Source organism: Podarcis tiliguerta, assembly GCF_965153285.1.
Source record: "Podarcis tiliguerta genome assembly, chromosome: 4".
NCBI classification, from domain to species: Eukaryota; Metazoa; Chordata; class Lepidosauria; order Squamata; family Lacertidae; genus Podarcis; species Podarcis tiliguerta.
This window is the reverse complement of record NC_139537.1, coordinates 62,829,124-62,847,917: the sequence shown is the minus strand read 5'-3', so window position 1 is coordinate 62,847,917 and position 18,794 is coordinate 62,829,124. Positions and strand designations below refer to the sequence as shown.

General features: G+C 42.3%; 1 protein-coding gene across 3 annotated transcripts in view; it reads right to left on the bottom strand.

Annotated features, from left to right (window-relative positions):
- Window positions 1-467: 467 nt before the first annotated feature.
- The window catches only part of RS1 (retinoschisin 1), a 39,685-nt gene continuing 21,358 nt past the window's right edge, over window positions 468-18,794 (bottom strand). For 2 of the 3 annotated variants that reach the window (XM_083439482.1, XM_083439481.1), the window contains exons 3-7: window positions 9,342-9,367; window positions 7,240-7,345; window positions 5,076-5,217; window positions 3,601-3,796; window positions 468-2,073 (exon numbers count right to left, since the gene is read on the bottom strand). In XM_083439482.1, the coding sequence (XP_083295608.1) occupies window positions 1,921-2,073; window positions 3,601-3,796; window positions 5,076-5,217; window positions 7,240-7,345; window positions 9,342-9,367 (623 nt within the window). In that variant the 3' untranslated portion in view covers window positions 468-1,920. Of the gene's footprint in view, window positions 2,074-3,600; window positions 3,797-5,075; window positions 5,218-7,239; window positions 7,346-9,341; window positions 9,368-10,896; window positions 11,010-18,794 lie in introns of those variants that run through there. The other variant, XM_083439483.1, reaches the window with a different exon arrangement.

Below are 18,794 nucleotides of genomic sequence, written 5' to 3'. Positions count from 1 at the left end.
AACCGTTGTGTAACTGGTTTTGTAAACCACGGAGAGGTTTTATTACAATCAAACGGTATATAAACAGATAAATAAACACAAATTAAGATTTCTATTTTTTAATTTATAAAATGGGAGTGACTTTAAACCTATAAAAAAGATAGATCAGAACATCCTAGCACCTCTTAAATTAAGTATCTATATGGGGGTGATGCTGGTAGCACTGTGGTCTAAACCACAGAGCCCAGGGCTTGCCGATCAGAAGGTTGGCGGTTTGAATTCCCAGGGTGAGCTGCTGTTGCTTGTTCCCTGCTCCTGCCAACCTAGCAGTTTGAAAGCACATCAAAGTGCAAGTAGATAAATAGGTACTGCTCAGGTGGGAAGGTAAACGGCATTTTTGTGCGCTGCTCTGGTTCCCCAGAAGTGGCTTAGTCATGCTGGCCACATGACAAGGAAGCTGTCTGCGGACAGCTGTCTACTCGGCCAGTAAAGCGAGATGAGCGTCACAACCCCAGAGTCATCCGCGACTGGACTTAACGGTCAGGAGTCCCTTTATCTTTACCTATGGGGGTGACTGAGCTGAATGGCAAGCAGAGTCAAATTATCAGTCGCAGTCAAGGTGTTTATTGCCTGCAGCTGGAAGAAACCCATGGCCCCATCTGAGCTGGACAGGTTGCATAGCATCTGGGATACTATCATGTTGAAATGAACATGCTAGATTCAAACCTGAGAGGATAGGATGATGCAGATTAAATCTGGTTAACATTTTCAGCCTTCCAGGACACAATTCATCCACATGCACTGATTTGTGTCATTTTGTACATATGGTGAAATACATGGTTTGTTTGCTGCTGTTATTAATGCTTAAAAATCATCATAATTTAGGGGAAGCAACAAAGATTTGATATTGCAAATGCTAGGACCTCCCCTCCGAGGTATGTCTTGTGCCATCACTGTATGTTTTGTCAACAACGGACGCCCCTTTTTTATCCAGATCTTTTGTTGCGTAGACGCCTTCTCTCCTCCTGGCTTTGCCCGTTCAACGCAGCTGTTTTGTTGCTTTGTCGCTACTTGCCTTCTAGTTTTATTTTACTATTTTAATGTATATTGTAATTGTGTTAATAATGAAATTTTTGCTACCTGCCCTCAAACCATTCCCAAACAACAAATAAATAAATAATGCTCAGCAGGGACAGGGAGAGAGACGGCTCAGCAGTTTCCTTTGAACAACAACAGCAACAAACCAAAACTCTTGGGAACATGTAGTTTAACCTTACTCTAAGGACTTGTGATTGGCTCATCCATTAAGACCTGCCTTAAGTCTAATTAAGTATGCTAGCATCAGCAAAGCTTAACACTGGGTGCAATAAGAAACGTGTGTGTGTGTGTGTGTGTGTGTGTGTGTGTGTGTGTGTGTATAAATTCCTCCTTTTTTTGCATAGGCCAGTCTGTACTTTCATGAGAGCTTCACAAAAATCAAGTCAAAGCCTTTCTCTCTCACCACCAACTCCTCCCACCCCTGGAGCTGAAACAGGAAATTTAATGCAACATGGGATCATGGATATGTGGATATTAATTTCATCTCAAAATTGGGCTCTTGGGTTCTATTGGTTTAGACCAGGCTTCCTCAAGCTCAACCCTCCAGATGTTTTTGGCCTACAACTCCCATGATCCCTAGCTAGCAGGACCAGTGGTCAGGGATGATGGGAATTGTAGCCTCAAACCATCTGGAGGGCCAAAGTTGAGGACGCCTGATTTAGACTTCAGTTAAAGCTTCCATAGTTGTGGAAGGTGCAAGTCACAGCAAAAGGGATAATGCCTACATTTATAGTACACTGAGATACATGAGGAACCTACTCATTCTATTCATTGTACTTCTATATCTTGCTAATGCCTCCCATCTCTTTCCCTTGCAATGTCATGTGGTGCTGAAGTTTAGCATCAAGCACACTTATTCATGCATACAAGCAGCTCCATCCTGATGGCAATGCGCACATGCCAGCCAAGTGGTATCAAGCGAATGTAGCGCGAGACAATGGGTGGGCGCAGAAGGTTCTGCACAGAAGATGATCTGTCTGAATTTCCATAGAAAACCTACAGAAGACAAAAAGAAAAAAGAAAGTTGGGGGGGGGACAGAGTTCATTTCACAGAAGACAGGATTGAGGCCTTAACTTCCTTTAATTCTGCGTTCAGTAAGTTGGAAACATATTTAGCGACTTAAATTATTTCGTGTCACTAATTTACCAAGCAATACTGCTGCTGCTTTCTGTCACTAGAAGCAAATTACTTGCAATTACATGGTGCATGTTGCCAAATTCTGCTTGGGGAGATAAACCAACCTCTCCACAGCTAAATTATGTTTATACAATAGTAGGCTTTCCAGGGCATGTAGTTTCATCCTGGCATGTAGCATGGCTAGTCAAATCCATGAAGAACCCACTAGTATAAATGAGGAGTAAGTGTCATAAATGTATTGGCTCTACGTAGCGTAAAAATGTTTATGACTGAAATGTTTCCACTTGTAATTCTTGTCAGTTTTCTCAATTTAGAACAAATGCAGATTTTGCTCCAATGTAATGAAATCAAGGCTAATGCAGATTCTTTTTCTCATCCTTTCCTGTTCAAATTCTTTATTCAAATGTTGTCTATTAATACAGAATTTTATTCAGATTCTTTTTTCCTTTTGGCTATCGGCTGTAGGCATGGCAAGTCCAAACTTCAGGGAGATTTGGGGTCGACTGGCAATTAGCTCAGAAGCTCCAGGTTGTGAAAGCTTGTACTCTGAATTCCCCAATTCTGAACTAGAGTGCAGCAAACTGACAATGCTAAAGAGGTGGTAGAATATGGTATTCAGTGTGGACTTTGCCATCTTGGAAAGCAGCTATAACAAATAGCAGATTGTATGAGAATCTATCTGCTTAAAAATATCACACTCATTATACATAGCAGTGCTCTTTACAGCCTTTGCTGTAAATTTACTCAGGAGAAAATAATATATTTACAGTGCCGTAACACTTTAAAGGTTCTGCTTCTTTCTACAGTATATTTCACATTACAGAAACACCGTTTTTCTAAATAAATGTGGCACTGCTTACCTCCCACTAGATTCCCTATCAACAGTATCAGGGAAACTCAACCCTCTAATCAGTTCTAGAGGTAGGCAAGTTGTTGCATGTAGCAACTGGTTCCTCTGGACATTTCCATATCTGTCAAAACACATGCAGCCAGTTCAATGGCAACCTTCCTAGATGAGTGTTGTGATGGCTGGCCACACACATTTAGCCTTCCGATTTATTTCCTTATCTATTTATTTACTGGGTGATCAACTGAAGTATGGTGAATAATTTTTTTAAGAGGGAATATTCCTTGTCCCTCACTTTATCGGGGCACATGAGTTTAACAAAATGATTTTAACCACTAAGAAGTAACCCCAGATAAGTGGGTTTAGAATCTCAGCCTTGGACTCAAATTTGATTGTCAATTACTGAAAGTCAATGAATACTCGGATTCATTTTTATTTGAATGGGATTATTTATCTCAACACACTCTGTTCTGAACAAATGCCAATGTGGGGACATCTTCAGAAAATGCATCTTTCAGAAAATGCATCTCATACTGACCCTGTTGTTTCCTGTCTGATCCTTGTAATAGACCCAGTTCAGGTTCTCATCAGTCCTGTACTGCACACTGTATTTCGTCATCCATTCGTCTGCATCACACCGTCCTTGTGTGATTATTCCTGAAATCACTTTGATTTCCTTCAGGTCAATCTGCAGCCACTGGTTTGTGTCTTGGTATTTGGAGAGCCAGGCACACCTGTTAAGAGTTGCGGGAGAAAGACATAGAAGGTTATGTCCTCTACTAAAAGAAACACTTGCCAGTGAATGAGATGTGTTCTCTGAGGTCGGAGGGGTATGCAATTACAGCTGACACCGGCATGCTAGAAGTAACTTCTCTGGGACAATTTGGCAGCAGCGCTCAGACTCGTTTGCTGCAGTTGCGCCTGTGCCTCTTAACTCCACATTTTGCCATTTTGATTTATGTGTAATACCCTCGGTGAGTCAATGTAGGTGGAATGAAAGGCACCTCCAGACTGCCAGGAGTTTGAAGCAGGCCTGTGCAGTGCCCTGAGGCCTGAGAAGGGAGTGTTCTTAGAATAAAGTTAGAAACTCAGACAAAAAAAGCAACTGGTCCCTGGTGGAGCCAACTGGCCAGCCCAGAGCAAGTGTACCTGGCTGTGCCTCTTCCGCACCTCCCTCTGCATAGGGCCTGCTTTGAGGGAAGAGTTCAAGAACATACTATGGAATTTAGAATTGTACAATTAAAGTGGATTAAGATGCCCCATCACCCTAGTGTGGCAAAAACTCTAGAAACGGCCTGTTGTATTCAAAGTAGCATTAAGGAATTTCTCCTTGCACAACGGAGTGTTCTCCCCCTAAATCTGTTCTTGGGGTTCCCTTCATTCTCTGGAGCATATTTCGGGATGGCACAGGGCATGTGGGGGGAAGGAAAGGAAAGGCAATCCTGTTGCACTAGCACTAATCCTTGCACTAGCACAACTATTTGGTTGGTTGCATATCATTCAGACATTTTGCACGCAGGAAAATGCCAAGGAAATGTACACTATATGCCTTTCTGGCACATTATATACACAACCTGCAAGCAAACCAAGAGGAATGCAGGGCGGATGCTCATTGTCATATAATCTCCCTGCAAACAAGTGAGAAGGAATGCTCCATAAAAACTAGCTATAATCTAACCTCTGCATAAACTTTGCACAAGCAAATTAGAGCACATGCTGAAGAAATAGGTAATTTAGAGGAGCCGTATCAAACTGTATTAATACAGCCAGCAGGAAGAATAACTTGTTGACACAGTGGTTGGCAGGAAGAGACAGCTGGGGGAACAAAAACCAGGAGGAAATGGATCAGCACAACATCAAAAAGTAGGTGAGACAAAGAGCAGAGGTAGTTGAGCAGACTTCTAGAAAGAGAGAAAAAGGAAGGAAGGGAGGGAGGGAGGGAGGGAGGGTTTTACATAGTGTCTGGCTGACTCTTTACTGGTCAAAACATTAGGAGGAAGATGTGCTGCTTACCCAAAACCTTGCCCATTAAGCCGGGCCTTGTTTGCAATCCATGAAGTGTACCATCCAGTGTACTGCTCTGGACTGGAGCAGCTTATCTGGTCTGGAGTAACAGCTCCTGACTCAAAACCAAGTGGCTTGTGATAGGGACATTCTGTAAGCGAACAACAAACATTTTCAAAAGAGAGTGTGCACACAGGTACAAAAAGCTCCTTCTCTATCTCAGGGCTGGGAAACGTCTGGCCCTTCAGATGTAGATGGATATCAACTCCGATCATCCCTGATCACTGGCCACACAGGCTGGGGCTGATAGGAGTTGGAGTTCAATAGCATCAGAGAGGCCATGGATTCCCTAGCCCTAAGGCTCTGTTACAGAGGGTGAGATGCATACTTTGTTTTACTAGTAGACTGAAGCATTTAGAAAGAGTAGAAGTTGGGTTGCTTTGTTTCCTCTATTCCTTTTGTTGATTTCTGAGTCCGTAACATTGCTTTCCTAGCCCACGGAAAGTATGATGTCTGCATACTTTCACCAGCCAAACAAGGTACACAAAATTGCCTTGGGATTGTGGGAGGCCACTGTCAGACTTGTGGCTGTGTTGGACCTGCATGGAGTTGCCCTTTTGTATGAATTGCCACTAGGGATGGAGGAAACCCAATATTGTTTTCACACTGTTTCTTATTTTCAGTTCTCCACATTTTCGCATCAGTTGGCAATTTTTTTAAAAAAAAAAACCTCATGAAAACTCATCAGCATATTGGTGCAAATTTCATATTTGTATGTGATTTTGCCAAATAACTTTTGCAAACCCATTTTCCCTAATACAATGCATTTTGGAATGCTATGTTTATGGCTGGATGCATTTTTATTTTTTATTTTGCACAATTTACTCTGGTATAGGAGTTTATGTATGTATTGCTTGGCTGGAGAAGCGCATTGCAAAATTCTGAGAAGTGTGAATGAGATAGGATTGCCTTTAAATACAAACTGAATCCAATTTCTTACCCCTGCTTAATCACCACTTTCATTTCGATACTACCTATGAACTCCCTGTAATGAGGGCATATTTTGTAGTCTCCATCACCATGGAAATCACAGTGACGGTATGTGTTGAAGTCTTGCAAACTATGTGAAGTAAAACTGGGCTGAATTGCCTGCAATGTTTACAAGAAACGAGAGTATTATTTTTAGTAGCACTAATCTCTAGCTAACACAATCATAATATACTTAGGAGGTAACCTTCTGTTCTAGAAAACCGTCGTGGAGAAAGAAATTACCAGACAGATGCCTGGGACTGATGGACCAAGTCAGTTAAATTATTTAATGCTGTTACCATTGACCTTAGAAGTCTCTCTGTGTGCTGTGCATTAGAATGGCATCCCTGCCTAGTTTCTACCACCGTATATCTTTTCTCCGTAATATGGCATTTGAAGGTGAAACTCTTTCTCAGCTAATACTACTATGTGGTTTTAGTTATAATGAAGATGGTGGAAAATTACAGGGTTGCATTTATTTTTTAAAGAATCCTGCAAAATTTAACACAAGTAAATTTTGCAAAGACAAGAATCAAATTACTATCATTAGATTTGGGGAGGGGGTGAGAGAGAGGGAATGACACATTATCATTTAAGGGTTGCATTAAATACGTAACATAAAGCTTCATCTGCACCTTCCCCATCTTAAATGCTAAGTGTAGGTGATACAGCTTTTATCAGGACCACAGTGCATGGGGTAATAAGGTGTCATCATTTCCCAGCTACCATCCCAATGGAAATCTGCTTCTAAGCAGCAATTTAAACTTAGGAGCTTTTCTTTGTAATTGTCATATTGTGGGGCGGGAAGGTGCTCACAGCTGGGGAAGGGTTAAACCTCCTTCCAGATGTTGCTGAACTACAACTCCCATGGGCCATGCTGCCTGGGGCTGATGAGAGTTGGAATCTGGAGGGTGACCAGTTCTCCAGTTCCCTCATAGGTAGTGGTGTCCTCAGTGACTTTCCATCAACATTGGGATTCTGTTCCCCTGGGTGTGGCAAAGCCCAAGCCTTCTCCTGAAAAGGTGCTAAAGATTTATTTATTTTAAATTAAAACTGGCTTTGGGTGGCTGCGATGGAGGCCTTACTCACAGGTTAAGTAAACATAGGCCTGTGCTAGAAGCCATGATCAGTCAAAAGTTCTTACCTGGCATGCATTCCAGATTGTTTGTCCCCGAGGACCATACGGAATTTGGACTTCCCTGACAATCACATTTGCAGGCTTTACTGTGCCAGTGTTCCAGTCTGTCATCCTAACACAGCAGAAAAGAAGAAGGAAAGAAGCAAACTGGTGTAAACCCTGTTCTCTTAATCCCTGCCATTTCCACTGGCCAACACAGCAAGTCCAAATCGCCGCCATTTTGACATAGAAACAAAGGACAGCTCTAAGTGTAGGATGGTGAATGCCAATGACTGCTATATACCTGAATATAAGTTCCTAAGGGGCACTATGCTTTTATGTAGAGGAGTCTCAGAACTAATCTTCTGTGAAGAATATCTGTTGTTACTTACTAGGTTTCTCAATTTGAGTACAAATTCAAAGGGAGCTTTTATTTTAGAAATATCGGGCAGATTCTCTGCAGTGGCCAAGAGAAAGTTGGGAAACAATGCAATTCATCAGAAATCTGTTTTGCTCTATTTGCTAGAGAAGCCAAAATACTGAGCAGAGACCTATTTGCATATTAATCGGACTGACTGTATAAATTGACCAGTTCCCTACATTTAATTTCATGTAGCAAGTTGCAGATGACTCTTTTGTATTACTTTTGATGATTTTTTATAATGTTTGTTTAAGCAATAACAGCTTGAGGTAGCAATAGCTCCATGATAGAGCAACTGCTTTGCATGCAGAAATCCCTAGGTTCAAGCCTGGCATCACCAGAATGGAATTCCAGAGAGTCACTGCCGGTTAGTTGCTAGATGAGGTAGGTGAGACAATGGTCAGACTCAGAGTTTAAGGCAGCTTCCTGTGTTGCTAGACACCATGGCAGTCATTATCAGTCTTTGCTTCTCTCCTCCCTGCCCACCCAAAATCCCTCCTCTCTTCTTGCTTAAATAACTACCAAAGCTAATGTGAAACACTGCAGTTTGTGTGGGCAGGTGTGCAGCTCTCAGTTTAAATAATAATAAAAAAACACAGCTTCTAAAAGCAAGGGGAAGAACAAGATGTGAAATTAATCATGTACATTTAAAGAAATTGGCATTACTAAGATAGCAAGTGCACCCTGATGGCATCATAACAAAGCATGGTAGAGAATGGGCAGCAGGCCATACAACTTGCCCTCATGGCCAAGGAATTATCATTTAATCATTGCAGGCAGGAAAGGGAAGCAGGCAGATAGATGTGTGATGTTGCATTGCAGTATACGGCAACGTGCAGCAGCTTAGCTGTGGTACCTTGTGGGGAAAGGGCCAAGCACTCTGCAAACTACTTGCGTAGGAAAGCATTTCAAGTTTTTATGGTATCATAAAAGCAAAGATGTTTTCAAGAGGCTGAGCGAGTCAGAAGGAAACAAAAAAATCAGAATGATATAACGATTTGGTTGTTGCAAGCATATGAATATGCACACTGTTGACATTTCCATAGGTAGGATACAATCCAAGGTACGAATCCAGTGGTGTGCACCCCAGTCCTAAAAGTGGTTGTTCTGCAGGGGCGCCTTTGTAAGGCAAGCTGATAAAAAATATATATGCATGTGTGCCTATGGGAGTAGGTAGGTAAGGTATGTCACTCTAGGTCATGGCCCAAACTGTTGAATAAATCTCCATTCTGCTACAAAATTCACTAGATGACCTTGGGACAGTCACCATCTCTCAGCCTAACTGACCTCACAAGGTGTTTATGGAAGTAAGATGGAGAGTGGGGGAGAGCATGCATGTCACCTTGAGCTCCTTCAAGGAACGGGATAGAAATGGACTAATAAAAACAACAAAAGCAATAACGAAAGATCCATTTGGTACAGAGTCTCTGTCCAGTTGCACAATCTATTGACATGGCATCAAATATGAGTTTGTTTAAAGCAAGTTCACAATATTGCTTCTGCGGTGGAAAGATGTATTCTGGTACTATGCAAACACTGGAGGGGTGTTCTATTAAATATTTGCCAGAAATCATCCAAGGTCTAAATGACCTGAAAACATAAATACCAATACTATACTCCAATCAGTGAGTGCTGGAACGGTCAGCACAGGTCTGGATAAAGCTCCAAAAATATTTGGATATTATACAAAGAAGTTTAAAGGACCTACCTCTGCTGGTGACAATGCCAGCATGGCTGTACAGCAGAGATAATGCAGCATGGTGGGAAACGACAAGAAAACGACAGTTAAAAGCATAGCGATAACTCATGAGGTACTGAAATGAATGGGAAAAGGTATGGAAATGAATCACATGGTTGCTCACGCATCATGAAGTACTACATTGCAATGGATGACAAACTGTGGACAGAAGCAAAAATGGAGAAAATTGTACTTTGCATAAGCTGTTTGTTATGAATTAGCCAGAGCCCAAGGAAGAAGTGCACTCAAAACTCCCTAATGTTAATCAAATCTGGTTGGATGTGTTTTCCTACCTGAAGTTTCTTAACTTAGTTTCTTACCTCTCTCTTTCCACACTATGAAGAGCTGCCTTAGCCAACCCAGGGCCCTCCAGATGTTTTGGACTACAACTCTCAGCCTCAGCTGGAAGGTCCCAAGATGGCACCTGCCTCAAATCAACAATTCCTTCTAAACCAGGTGTCAGGCACATTTGGTTCTCCAGATGTTACTGAACATCAGCTCCAGCAAGCATGGCCAAGAGCAAGTTCAGCAACATCTGGAGATTCCCCATACCTGTTCTGGACAGTAGGGATCTGATATGCACACAGAGTTTCCTTGATTGGAAAGGTTTCCCCATTCATATGTATAGTGTATCTCCATCAATGTATAGTGTATAGTGTATCTCCATCTACACAAAGACGACCATATAAAGGTGCGATCCTGCTTGTAGGGAAAACTCTGCGGGGGCAATCAGAGTACATAAGGAATTCTAGTCCAGAGCATTTTGATCTTTATTTTTTGAAGACCAAGAATCCTGCAGCAGCTTAAAGACTGACAAATTGATGGAGGTTTCATGGGTTACTGCTCACTTTGGCACAAGGTAGTTTAAAGGGAGATAAGAAAATCAAGAAAACTAAAGAGGCAACAGTAGAAGCTGCATAGCTCCATATCAAGGAAATCCAGAGACCACAGGTGCCATGCAGCTAGTGTTCACTGGTGATATGTTTACATAGCATGGAAAATTGTGCAAATACCTAAAACGTGATGGTTTAGGCAACACGTAGATCTAGATGGGTGATCTATCCTGTCTGCCCTCTCTGCCAACTCAAAACTTGACTATGTTTTCCTCTAACATAAGAGTGGACAGATAGGGATGCGGGTGGTGCTGTGGGTTAAACCACTGTGCCGCTTGGGCTTGCCGATCGAAAGGTTGGTGGTTCGAATCCCTGCGACGGGGTGAGCTCCCATTGTTCGGTCCCAGCTCCTGCCAACCTAGCAGTTCGGTCCCAGCTCCTGCCAACCTAGCAGTTCGAAAGCATGGCAAAAAGTGCAAGTAGATAAATAGCTACCGCTCCAGCGAGAAGGTAAACGGCGTTTCCGTGCGCTGCTCCAGAAGCGGCTTAGTCATGCTGGCCACATGACCCAGAAAAACTGTTTGTGGAAGCAGACAAATGCCAGCTCCCTCGGCCTGTAAAGCGAGATGAGCGCCGCAACCCCAGAGTTGTTCACAACTGGACTTAATTGTCAGGGGTCCCTTTACCTTTACCTTTTTAAGAGTGGAGAGAAGGTAGATCTGAATCTACACAGGTATCTCTGTGTTGTTTGCAGTAGATCAGCACAGATTTCTGAGACTCATCTGTTTAACAACAGCAGCAACAAAATAACTATTCACACCCCCAATTAACCAGGAAGGTGTGTTTGTGGGAGGACTGAGGTCTGTTCAGTTCTGGGAACCAACCCTACATCTATGGGCTCAGAATTCTTTTCTTCCACCTTTTGCACCAGGATCTGGTTGGTGAATCTTGGGGTTTTAGGATAAAAACAAAATAGATCCCCTAAGCTCAAAGTCTCACCCTCGTCCCAGCCCCAGAAAATCTACCACATATTCTCTTCAAATCCTCACACCCATTTTATTCCCTTTGTAATCAAACCTGCTGGGTTTTATCATAACAATTGGTTCACATCTGTCTGAACCCAACATAGATTGAATAATACAAAATCCCAGTATAACAAAAAGTGGATTCAGACAAACAACAATTCCACAGTGACCTCTAATTTCTTTTTAGTTATAATTTGGGTTGTTATCTTTCAGGCTCCCTAAGTGTTCTAGGGGAAACAGCTACCCTTAAACAAGTACATATCTTCAATTTCATTTGTTAGTGCTTCAGCACCAAGTCTTTTTCCACCCCCACAGCATTTTTCTTCATCAGGTGACTCCAGTCAATCAGGAATCACATGGCAAATACCATGTTCCCATATCGGCAGTCAGACCTTTCCTCACTATGAATGGCTGAGGAGTGGGGAGAAGAGAGTGTTTATCCCTGTTGCTAGGATCCTATTAATGCCTGATTTGTGTGTGCAGGAGATTCCGTTAATGGAATTTTAATGAGCACTAGAAGTACTTTTCCTATTCTGAGATCAATGAAGGCCATATGAAAGATCAATGAAGGCACACATTCACAAGCAGAAACCAGGAGTTTCCAGAGAGTTCAAGGGATATTTTTGGAATCAAATAGGAAGCTGTCGACAATGTCCTTGTATGGCCTGAATTTTGCTGGTATCTTACAAATCAGAATAGATTGTAGGATTGTTGAGAAAAATAATATAATTAAATATAGTTTTAATGGACTCCCCCCTTCTGTTCATGAGCTATAAATATATTTACGTAATACAAGTTGGACTGTTGTTTTTTCTACACACACTCTCACACACCTGTGTCATTGTGCTGAATATTGATGTGAAAGCCGGGAGGACATGAACTGCCAGAGATCGTGTTTCTGGTGTCTCCAATGCAACTCCAATCCACCTTGTCAGGTGGAGTTATTTTTTTCCACGATATTCAAGAAGTGGAGGTCAGCGGCTAGCACAGCATTTACAACTGTAGTGACACAAGGTGCTCAGCAGCAGCAAAGGACTACAAGATACAAATCAGACTTAAGATACGTCAAATTGTTGCCTAGTTGATAACAATAACCTAAGGGTTCCCGTCATAAACTAAATATGTTCAGAGGTCATCAACATGGGCTTCCAGGTACCCACGGAGTCTCCTTTCCTGCTACCCTCCCCCCCCACCTATTGCAATGTAGCCATTGCAATAAGTTGTGTTGTGTGCTTAGCTGCTGTGCATGTGTTGCTCATGATAGACGGTCCAGTTTTCCTGTGGGCTACAAAGGTTGGATACCTCTTCTACATAGTATGATACAAGCAAGAACAACAAATGTTCTTCAAAAGACTGTGCTTTAAATATATATACATTTTTTAATGGTGGGGCTGGAAGCCTTACAGTTGATAAGAGTGGTGTCTGAGCATCATAGTGCCCACAGGGTTAGGATGTTTATCCATTAGTTCTGCCTTCTAAGCCCACCAAAAGCCATGGAGACCGAGGTCTGTACTTCTGCACTTTCTCCTGGTGTAATAAAATCTTGGCTCTCACTTCCCTTGAGCCTCCGGTGAGGAAGAGCTGGATTTAGGCAATGCACATCCTCACGAATGTGACCTTAGATAACAGTCTGGGCCTCTCCGTTTGCAGCTTCAGAGATTACAGCGGGAGGATGAATTGACTCAGTGGTGTGTGTTACCCAAGGGCAATTTTGTACTCTCAGTAAGAGTTAAGTGTAAATTGTGAGGTGGAGTTCTCCTCACAGCTTAAATAAGAAAGCTTGCCATTTCTATTCCCACCCTGTGGTTCTGCAGAGGCAGGAAACCTGGCACCACCATTCAGTCCATCAGCGGCTATCCAATTCCGAATGGAACATTATGTAGGTGAAAATGAAGTAAATAAGGAATTGGGGGTGAAAGAGGGAAAGAAGTTGAGCGGGAAAAGTTTTTAAAAGAAGATGCATATGCATATCTTGCACTTCTTCCATTGTGGGGCTCAGGCTGGTATCCCAGAAAGTCTTATTGGAGATGGAGACACACGAGAGAAGGGGGTCTCAATTTGACACCCCCTAAATATATTTTTAAAGCTATTAAACACTTTTAAGTCTGGTGATTGTTTGACTTGCTCTGTTGGGAACCGAAGCACCTCAGAAGAGCTCTGCTGGAGGAAGCCAAAGGCTCTTTGATTCCATCATCCTGTTATTACTGTAGTCAACCCTAGGCCAAATGAGAAGCCCCTAAGAAGCCCCTGAACACAACAGTTTGTAATTCCCAGCAGCTCGTATTCAGAGACTTTTTTTTTTTAAGCTGACTTCATTCATTTTATTGTTGTATCATTTATAACTTTATGGTTTATTTTTTTAAAAGCACAACCTGGAATGTTCAGACGAACATTCTTGTGTGGTAAAAATTGCTTCAGCAAATAAATGTTATACCTTTTTCTCTGTTCAAAAGCAGTCAATCGTAGCTCAGTGATAAATTAGCTGCACCCAATACACGTTCCAATCACAAGTCACATTAATTAACCAAGGGAAGCAGACCTCAGGCTAATGAACATTTTCTCAGTCGATGAGGTTTTCTTTTTCTTTCGCTGGCTGCTTTTTCATGGAAAAAGCGCGCGCGCACACACACACACACGTACATCCTGCCAGAATAAATGCTAAAATTACCACAGTCTGATAAAAGGGGGTCAGGACCTGAAGAGTGGCTAATTTGGTGATGTAAGGTCATGTGCTTAGCAGCGACAGCATCGTCAGTTTAAAATCTAGAGGACATGTCTCAATTAGATTATGAAATATAGGTCAGATGTGAGCCTGGGTAATTTATAATTGCCTCCATAGTACAGTACAGCCCTGCAGGCAGTTGGTCTTAAACACCCTCCGTCTTCTGACCTCTGGACCGCTTGCCCTGGCATCAATTACCTACAAAATAGACATGCCTTGAAATCCAAATGCTGTGGAAATCTGATGCTTACTTAAGTTGCAAGCAAGAGTCACGGCCGCTGCTGTGATTATCAACAGGTCACCAACTATGCCATTAGTAAATAAGTAAGGGGGGTGTACAGTTCAATATACTTGCAAAGCATATTATACTCCAGCAAACTAGATTGAATAAAACTTCACTTGACATTGCATTAAACATCACTCCAGTATTCCATGACCAACAATCACTTTTCTATCATTTTGATGACTCCGTATACTGTCTCAGTCTTCATTCTCTTAATCTGATGTATATTCGGATATTTACGTAATTATAAATTTAAGAAATTACAAGTATTGCTAATAAAATAATATTGCATGCAATGGACATTTCAGCAGCTATGGAGATAAATTCAAACTCTCAACAAAAGCTCTCGCTGAAGAATGTTCATAGGACAATTTCAGAGATGTTCATGTTCACCGAAGAATTCTCTTCCCAGTAATGACTGTGAAATGTGGCCCTGAATGTCTGGCGCAGACTGTACCAGCTGTTTCTGGAACATATCCAGAGAAAAACAGCTGGTACAGATGTTTCCTTACAGATCTAGAGATATAAGGACAAAGTCATGTTTGTAGCCTGACTTATGGAGACTCCTTAATTCAGTTCAAAATTTCCTATGTCTAACTTGGTAGTTTTTAGTTGAAAGTGCTCTCTCTCTCTCTCTCTCTCTCTCTCTCTCTCTGTGTGTGTGTGTATGTGTGTGTGTGTGTGTGCTTGGAAGTAATCACAACCTATTAAAATATCACACAGCACTTCTTAGCTAATGACCTTTTGCAGAGTGGTATGTGTGTGTAATTTTTTTAATGCCATGCACAATCTGCGACAATGATTTATAGAGTAATCTCATGCAAGTTTACTCTGAAGAAAGTCCCATTGAGTTCAATGGGGTTATTCCTGGGTGAATGGATATAGGATTCCAACTTTAGATTCCAGGAAAATTGCAGCGCAAAGAGCAGCAGGGAAATAACTGTTGCTTGCCAGCAAGGGTTCAAATTTAACTTCACAAAATCACAAGCAACCTTTAATCTATTTCGAAATGTCCAATATCCCACCTGTCCAATTCAAATGAAGTGTTCAAGGCTCCTAATGTAAACAGTAAAAACCATAGAACAATTATATAAAAAAAACAGAAACTGGAAGAAATAACACAGCCAACAGGAGGATACCAACAAAAAAAAAAAAAAAAAATTCAAGCAGAAGGCAGATGAAAAGCTTCCTGAAACAGGTGACCTAGACCAAGCAGTGGAGGCAGAGAGGGCGCATGATCTCTCAGGGAGCACATCTGATGTTTGTCCATGCTCGTTTCTTCCCCCTCTTCAAATGCTGCATGTGGCACGAAAGAGCACACTGCCAGCCTGAGCCTATTGTTATTATTATTGTTGTTGTTGTTGTTGTTATTGTTGTTGTTGTTGTTTTATTTATACACCACCCATCTGGCTGGGTTTCCCCAGCCACTCTGGGTGGCTCCCAACAGAGGACTAAAAACCATTTGATTAAAAACGTCCCTAAACAGGGCTGCCTTCAAATGTCTTCTAAAAGTCAGAGAGTTGTTTATTTCCTTGACATCTGATGGGAGGGTATTCCACAGGGCAGGAGCCACTACTGAGAAGGCTCTCTGTCTGGTTCCCTGTAACCTCACACCTCGCAGGGAGGGAACCACCAGAAGGCCCTCAGAGCTGGACCTCAGTGTCCGGGCTGAACGATGGGTGTGGAGACGCTTCTTCAGGTGTACTGGGCCGAGTCCATTTAGTGCTTTAAAGGTCAAGCCCATTGCTACACAGCAGAGCATTCACCTCTGGCCATTCCAGGCCAGCGCCCCTGCTGTCTATGTGCAAGGGCTTCAAGGACAGGGGGTGGTGAAGCCAGAGTCTACAGACTGCCTGTATGGCTTCACATGCCCAACAAGTGTTAGTGTCCAAGTTTCGTACATGCTAAATTCTTCAGCCCTGCTCACGCAACACGCCATGGACAGGGAACACATGGTATCCCTCAAAACCAAAAATAGGAATGGAACATTTAGCAGGGACAGGGGACTGATAATTAAGGAGTGCCCATGCTAAATAGGGACAAATGTGGCATGTTGATGTTTAAAGGCAACCAATGAGTTAAAGGATAAGCTAGGAATTTAACAACCCAGCATGCTAACCATATACCCTGTGGAAGCTTCAGTAATCTTGGTGAGTCAGTCATCCATAGTTTCCAGCTACATGACAAGACCAATTTTAGCCCTCTTCAGCAAATCTGGATTTTGGAAGGCATAGTCAAATTCACCCAAGCATATGACCATGATGCCCCTTAAGTGATTGTGCCACACAGGGCTTTTAAAGGCAGCCTCCAAAGCACAACTGATGAATCAAAACCAGACTTGATTTCTTGCAGTGAGAGTTTCATCCCTCCCGCTAACCCTCAGTGTATGTCATAGAAATCAAAGCCTTTAAACGAATGAGCAATTTGGGCCTTTGCCATAGTCAGTGAAATGCAGAGGAGATGGATTTGCAGGCAGGAAGCAGGTTTTATAGTATGGTTTTTTAAAAAAGCGAAACACTATAGAAAGAGGACACAGAGCGTGCCAATTTTTGGGTGCTACTTACTTCCCAAGTCCCTGCGCTTAATCAGACCGATATAGAAAGTGGCCACAGTAACTGACCATAGAACAACACAGTGACTAATTTCTGTCTAACATAATCAGATGTACATTGTAAATAGCTTTTAAGAACCTGCTGGATTAGAAGAGCCTGTGTGATCAGGCCAATGATCCATGTAGCCCAACGTCCAGTTCTCACAGTGGCATGCAGATGCCTGTGGGAAGCCTAAAAGCAAGACGTGAGGGGCAACCGTAGTCACGTGACTTGGGAATCCCAGGAACTTGCCTCCAGAGGCATACTGCCTCCAGCAGTGAGAACAGAACAAAGACATTTCAGCTAGTAGCCATTGATAGCCTTTGTTGTTATTTAGTTGTTTAGTCATGTCTGACTCTTCGTGACCCCATGGACCAGAGCACGCCAGGCACTCCTGTCTTCCACTGCCTCCCACAGTTTGGTCAAACTCATGTTCGTAGCTTCGAGAACACTATCCAACCATCTCGTCCTCTGTCGTCCCCTTCTCCTTGTGCCCTCCATCTTTCCCAGCATCAGGGTCTTTCCCAGAGAGTCTTCTCTTCTCATGAGGTATTGGAGCCTCAGCTTCAGCACCTGTCCTTCCAGTGAGCACTCAGGGCTGATTTCCTTAAGAATGGATAGGTTTGATCTTCTTGCAGTCCATGGGACTCTCAAGAGTCTCCTCCAGCACCATTTATAGACTTTATCCTCCATGAATTTGTCTAATCAAAGTTGGTTGTCACCAATCATTCTTTTAGAAGATAATTCTGTAGTTTAAGTATGCACTGTGTGGAATTCTTTCTTTTATCTGTCCTGACTCTTCCAAAATTCAGCTTCAATTTATGTCCACTGTCATGAGAGGGGAATTCCCCCCCCCCTCTATTCCCTTTCTCCATGCATAATTTGAAAGCACCCGAATGTAACCTTTCCTCCACCCCCTCGATCATTTTGGTTGACCTTTTCGGAACCCTTTCCAACTCTACAAGCCCCTTTCTCTGGCCAGCACTGTACACTTTACAATGGTGTTGGTGATGTTTGGAAATAGAAACAAAAATATCCAAATAACTGCCTCTACAAAATATCTGGTTGTCATCATTTTTTTCTTTTTTATTTAAAAAAACCCTCCATTACATAAATGTTCCTCAATAATTAATCTTTAGAATGTATGCAGTATACTACTTTGATTCAATAAAGCGCTTGCACAAAGCAAATGAAAAGCCTCATCTGACTCAATGGGGCTGCTGATATGATTACATTTAGCCGGGTCCTTGTGTATAATGCAATTTTCATATATAATGAGTTGAAGGAAAGAAGCGACAATCTTTTCCTTTTGCTTCCCACTCACCTTCCAGCTTCCTCAGCAGTGTCAGCACTTCTCAAACAGTGCTGAAAAGATGGAATGCATCAGGCTGGGATGTATGGTACTTAGGCAACATTTTACTCTGTCAACCAACCCCCGTTGAAAGGCAGATGAGTTGACAGATTATAATTTTGCCATACTTAGTCCCCAATTGCCTTGGCAAAGCTTGTTAGGACAGGAGGTTTAAATTTGATCTTTCGTTTGCTCTTTCCATTTTGCACACAAAAAAAGGCAAAGCGCACTGTCTCTTCATGTGTGTCCCCCCCCCCCCCATTTCTCAACGTATTCACCTTGGGAATATTGGGGATGTGGTATACAAATTTACTAAAACACCCTGTAGATATATATTTTTAAGCACTTTACATTGCTGTGAAGTGTGTTAAAAGCATACTTGTATCATCAAATACTGGGGGGGGGGGGAGTAGGCACTCCTATTTAAAAATGTGTTTCCCTCCACCCTGAATGTTGCAATTATTGGCATTTATTTTTTTAGATGGGGGGGGGGGCAGAGCGTCGAAAGGTTTTGTAATACTTCTGTTCATTGACTACCATATTATATAGAAGCCTTTTAAACAAACGGGCAATACTCAGGTCAGTGGGTGGCATTCAGTTACGTTCTACTCAGAATAG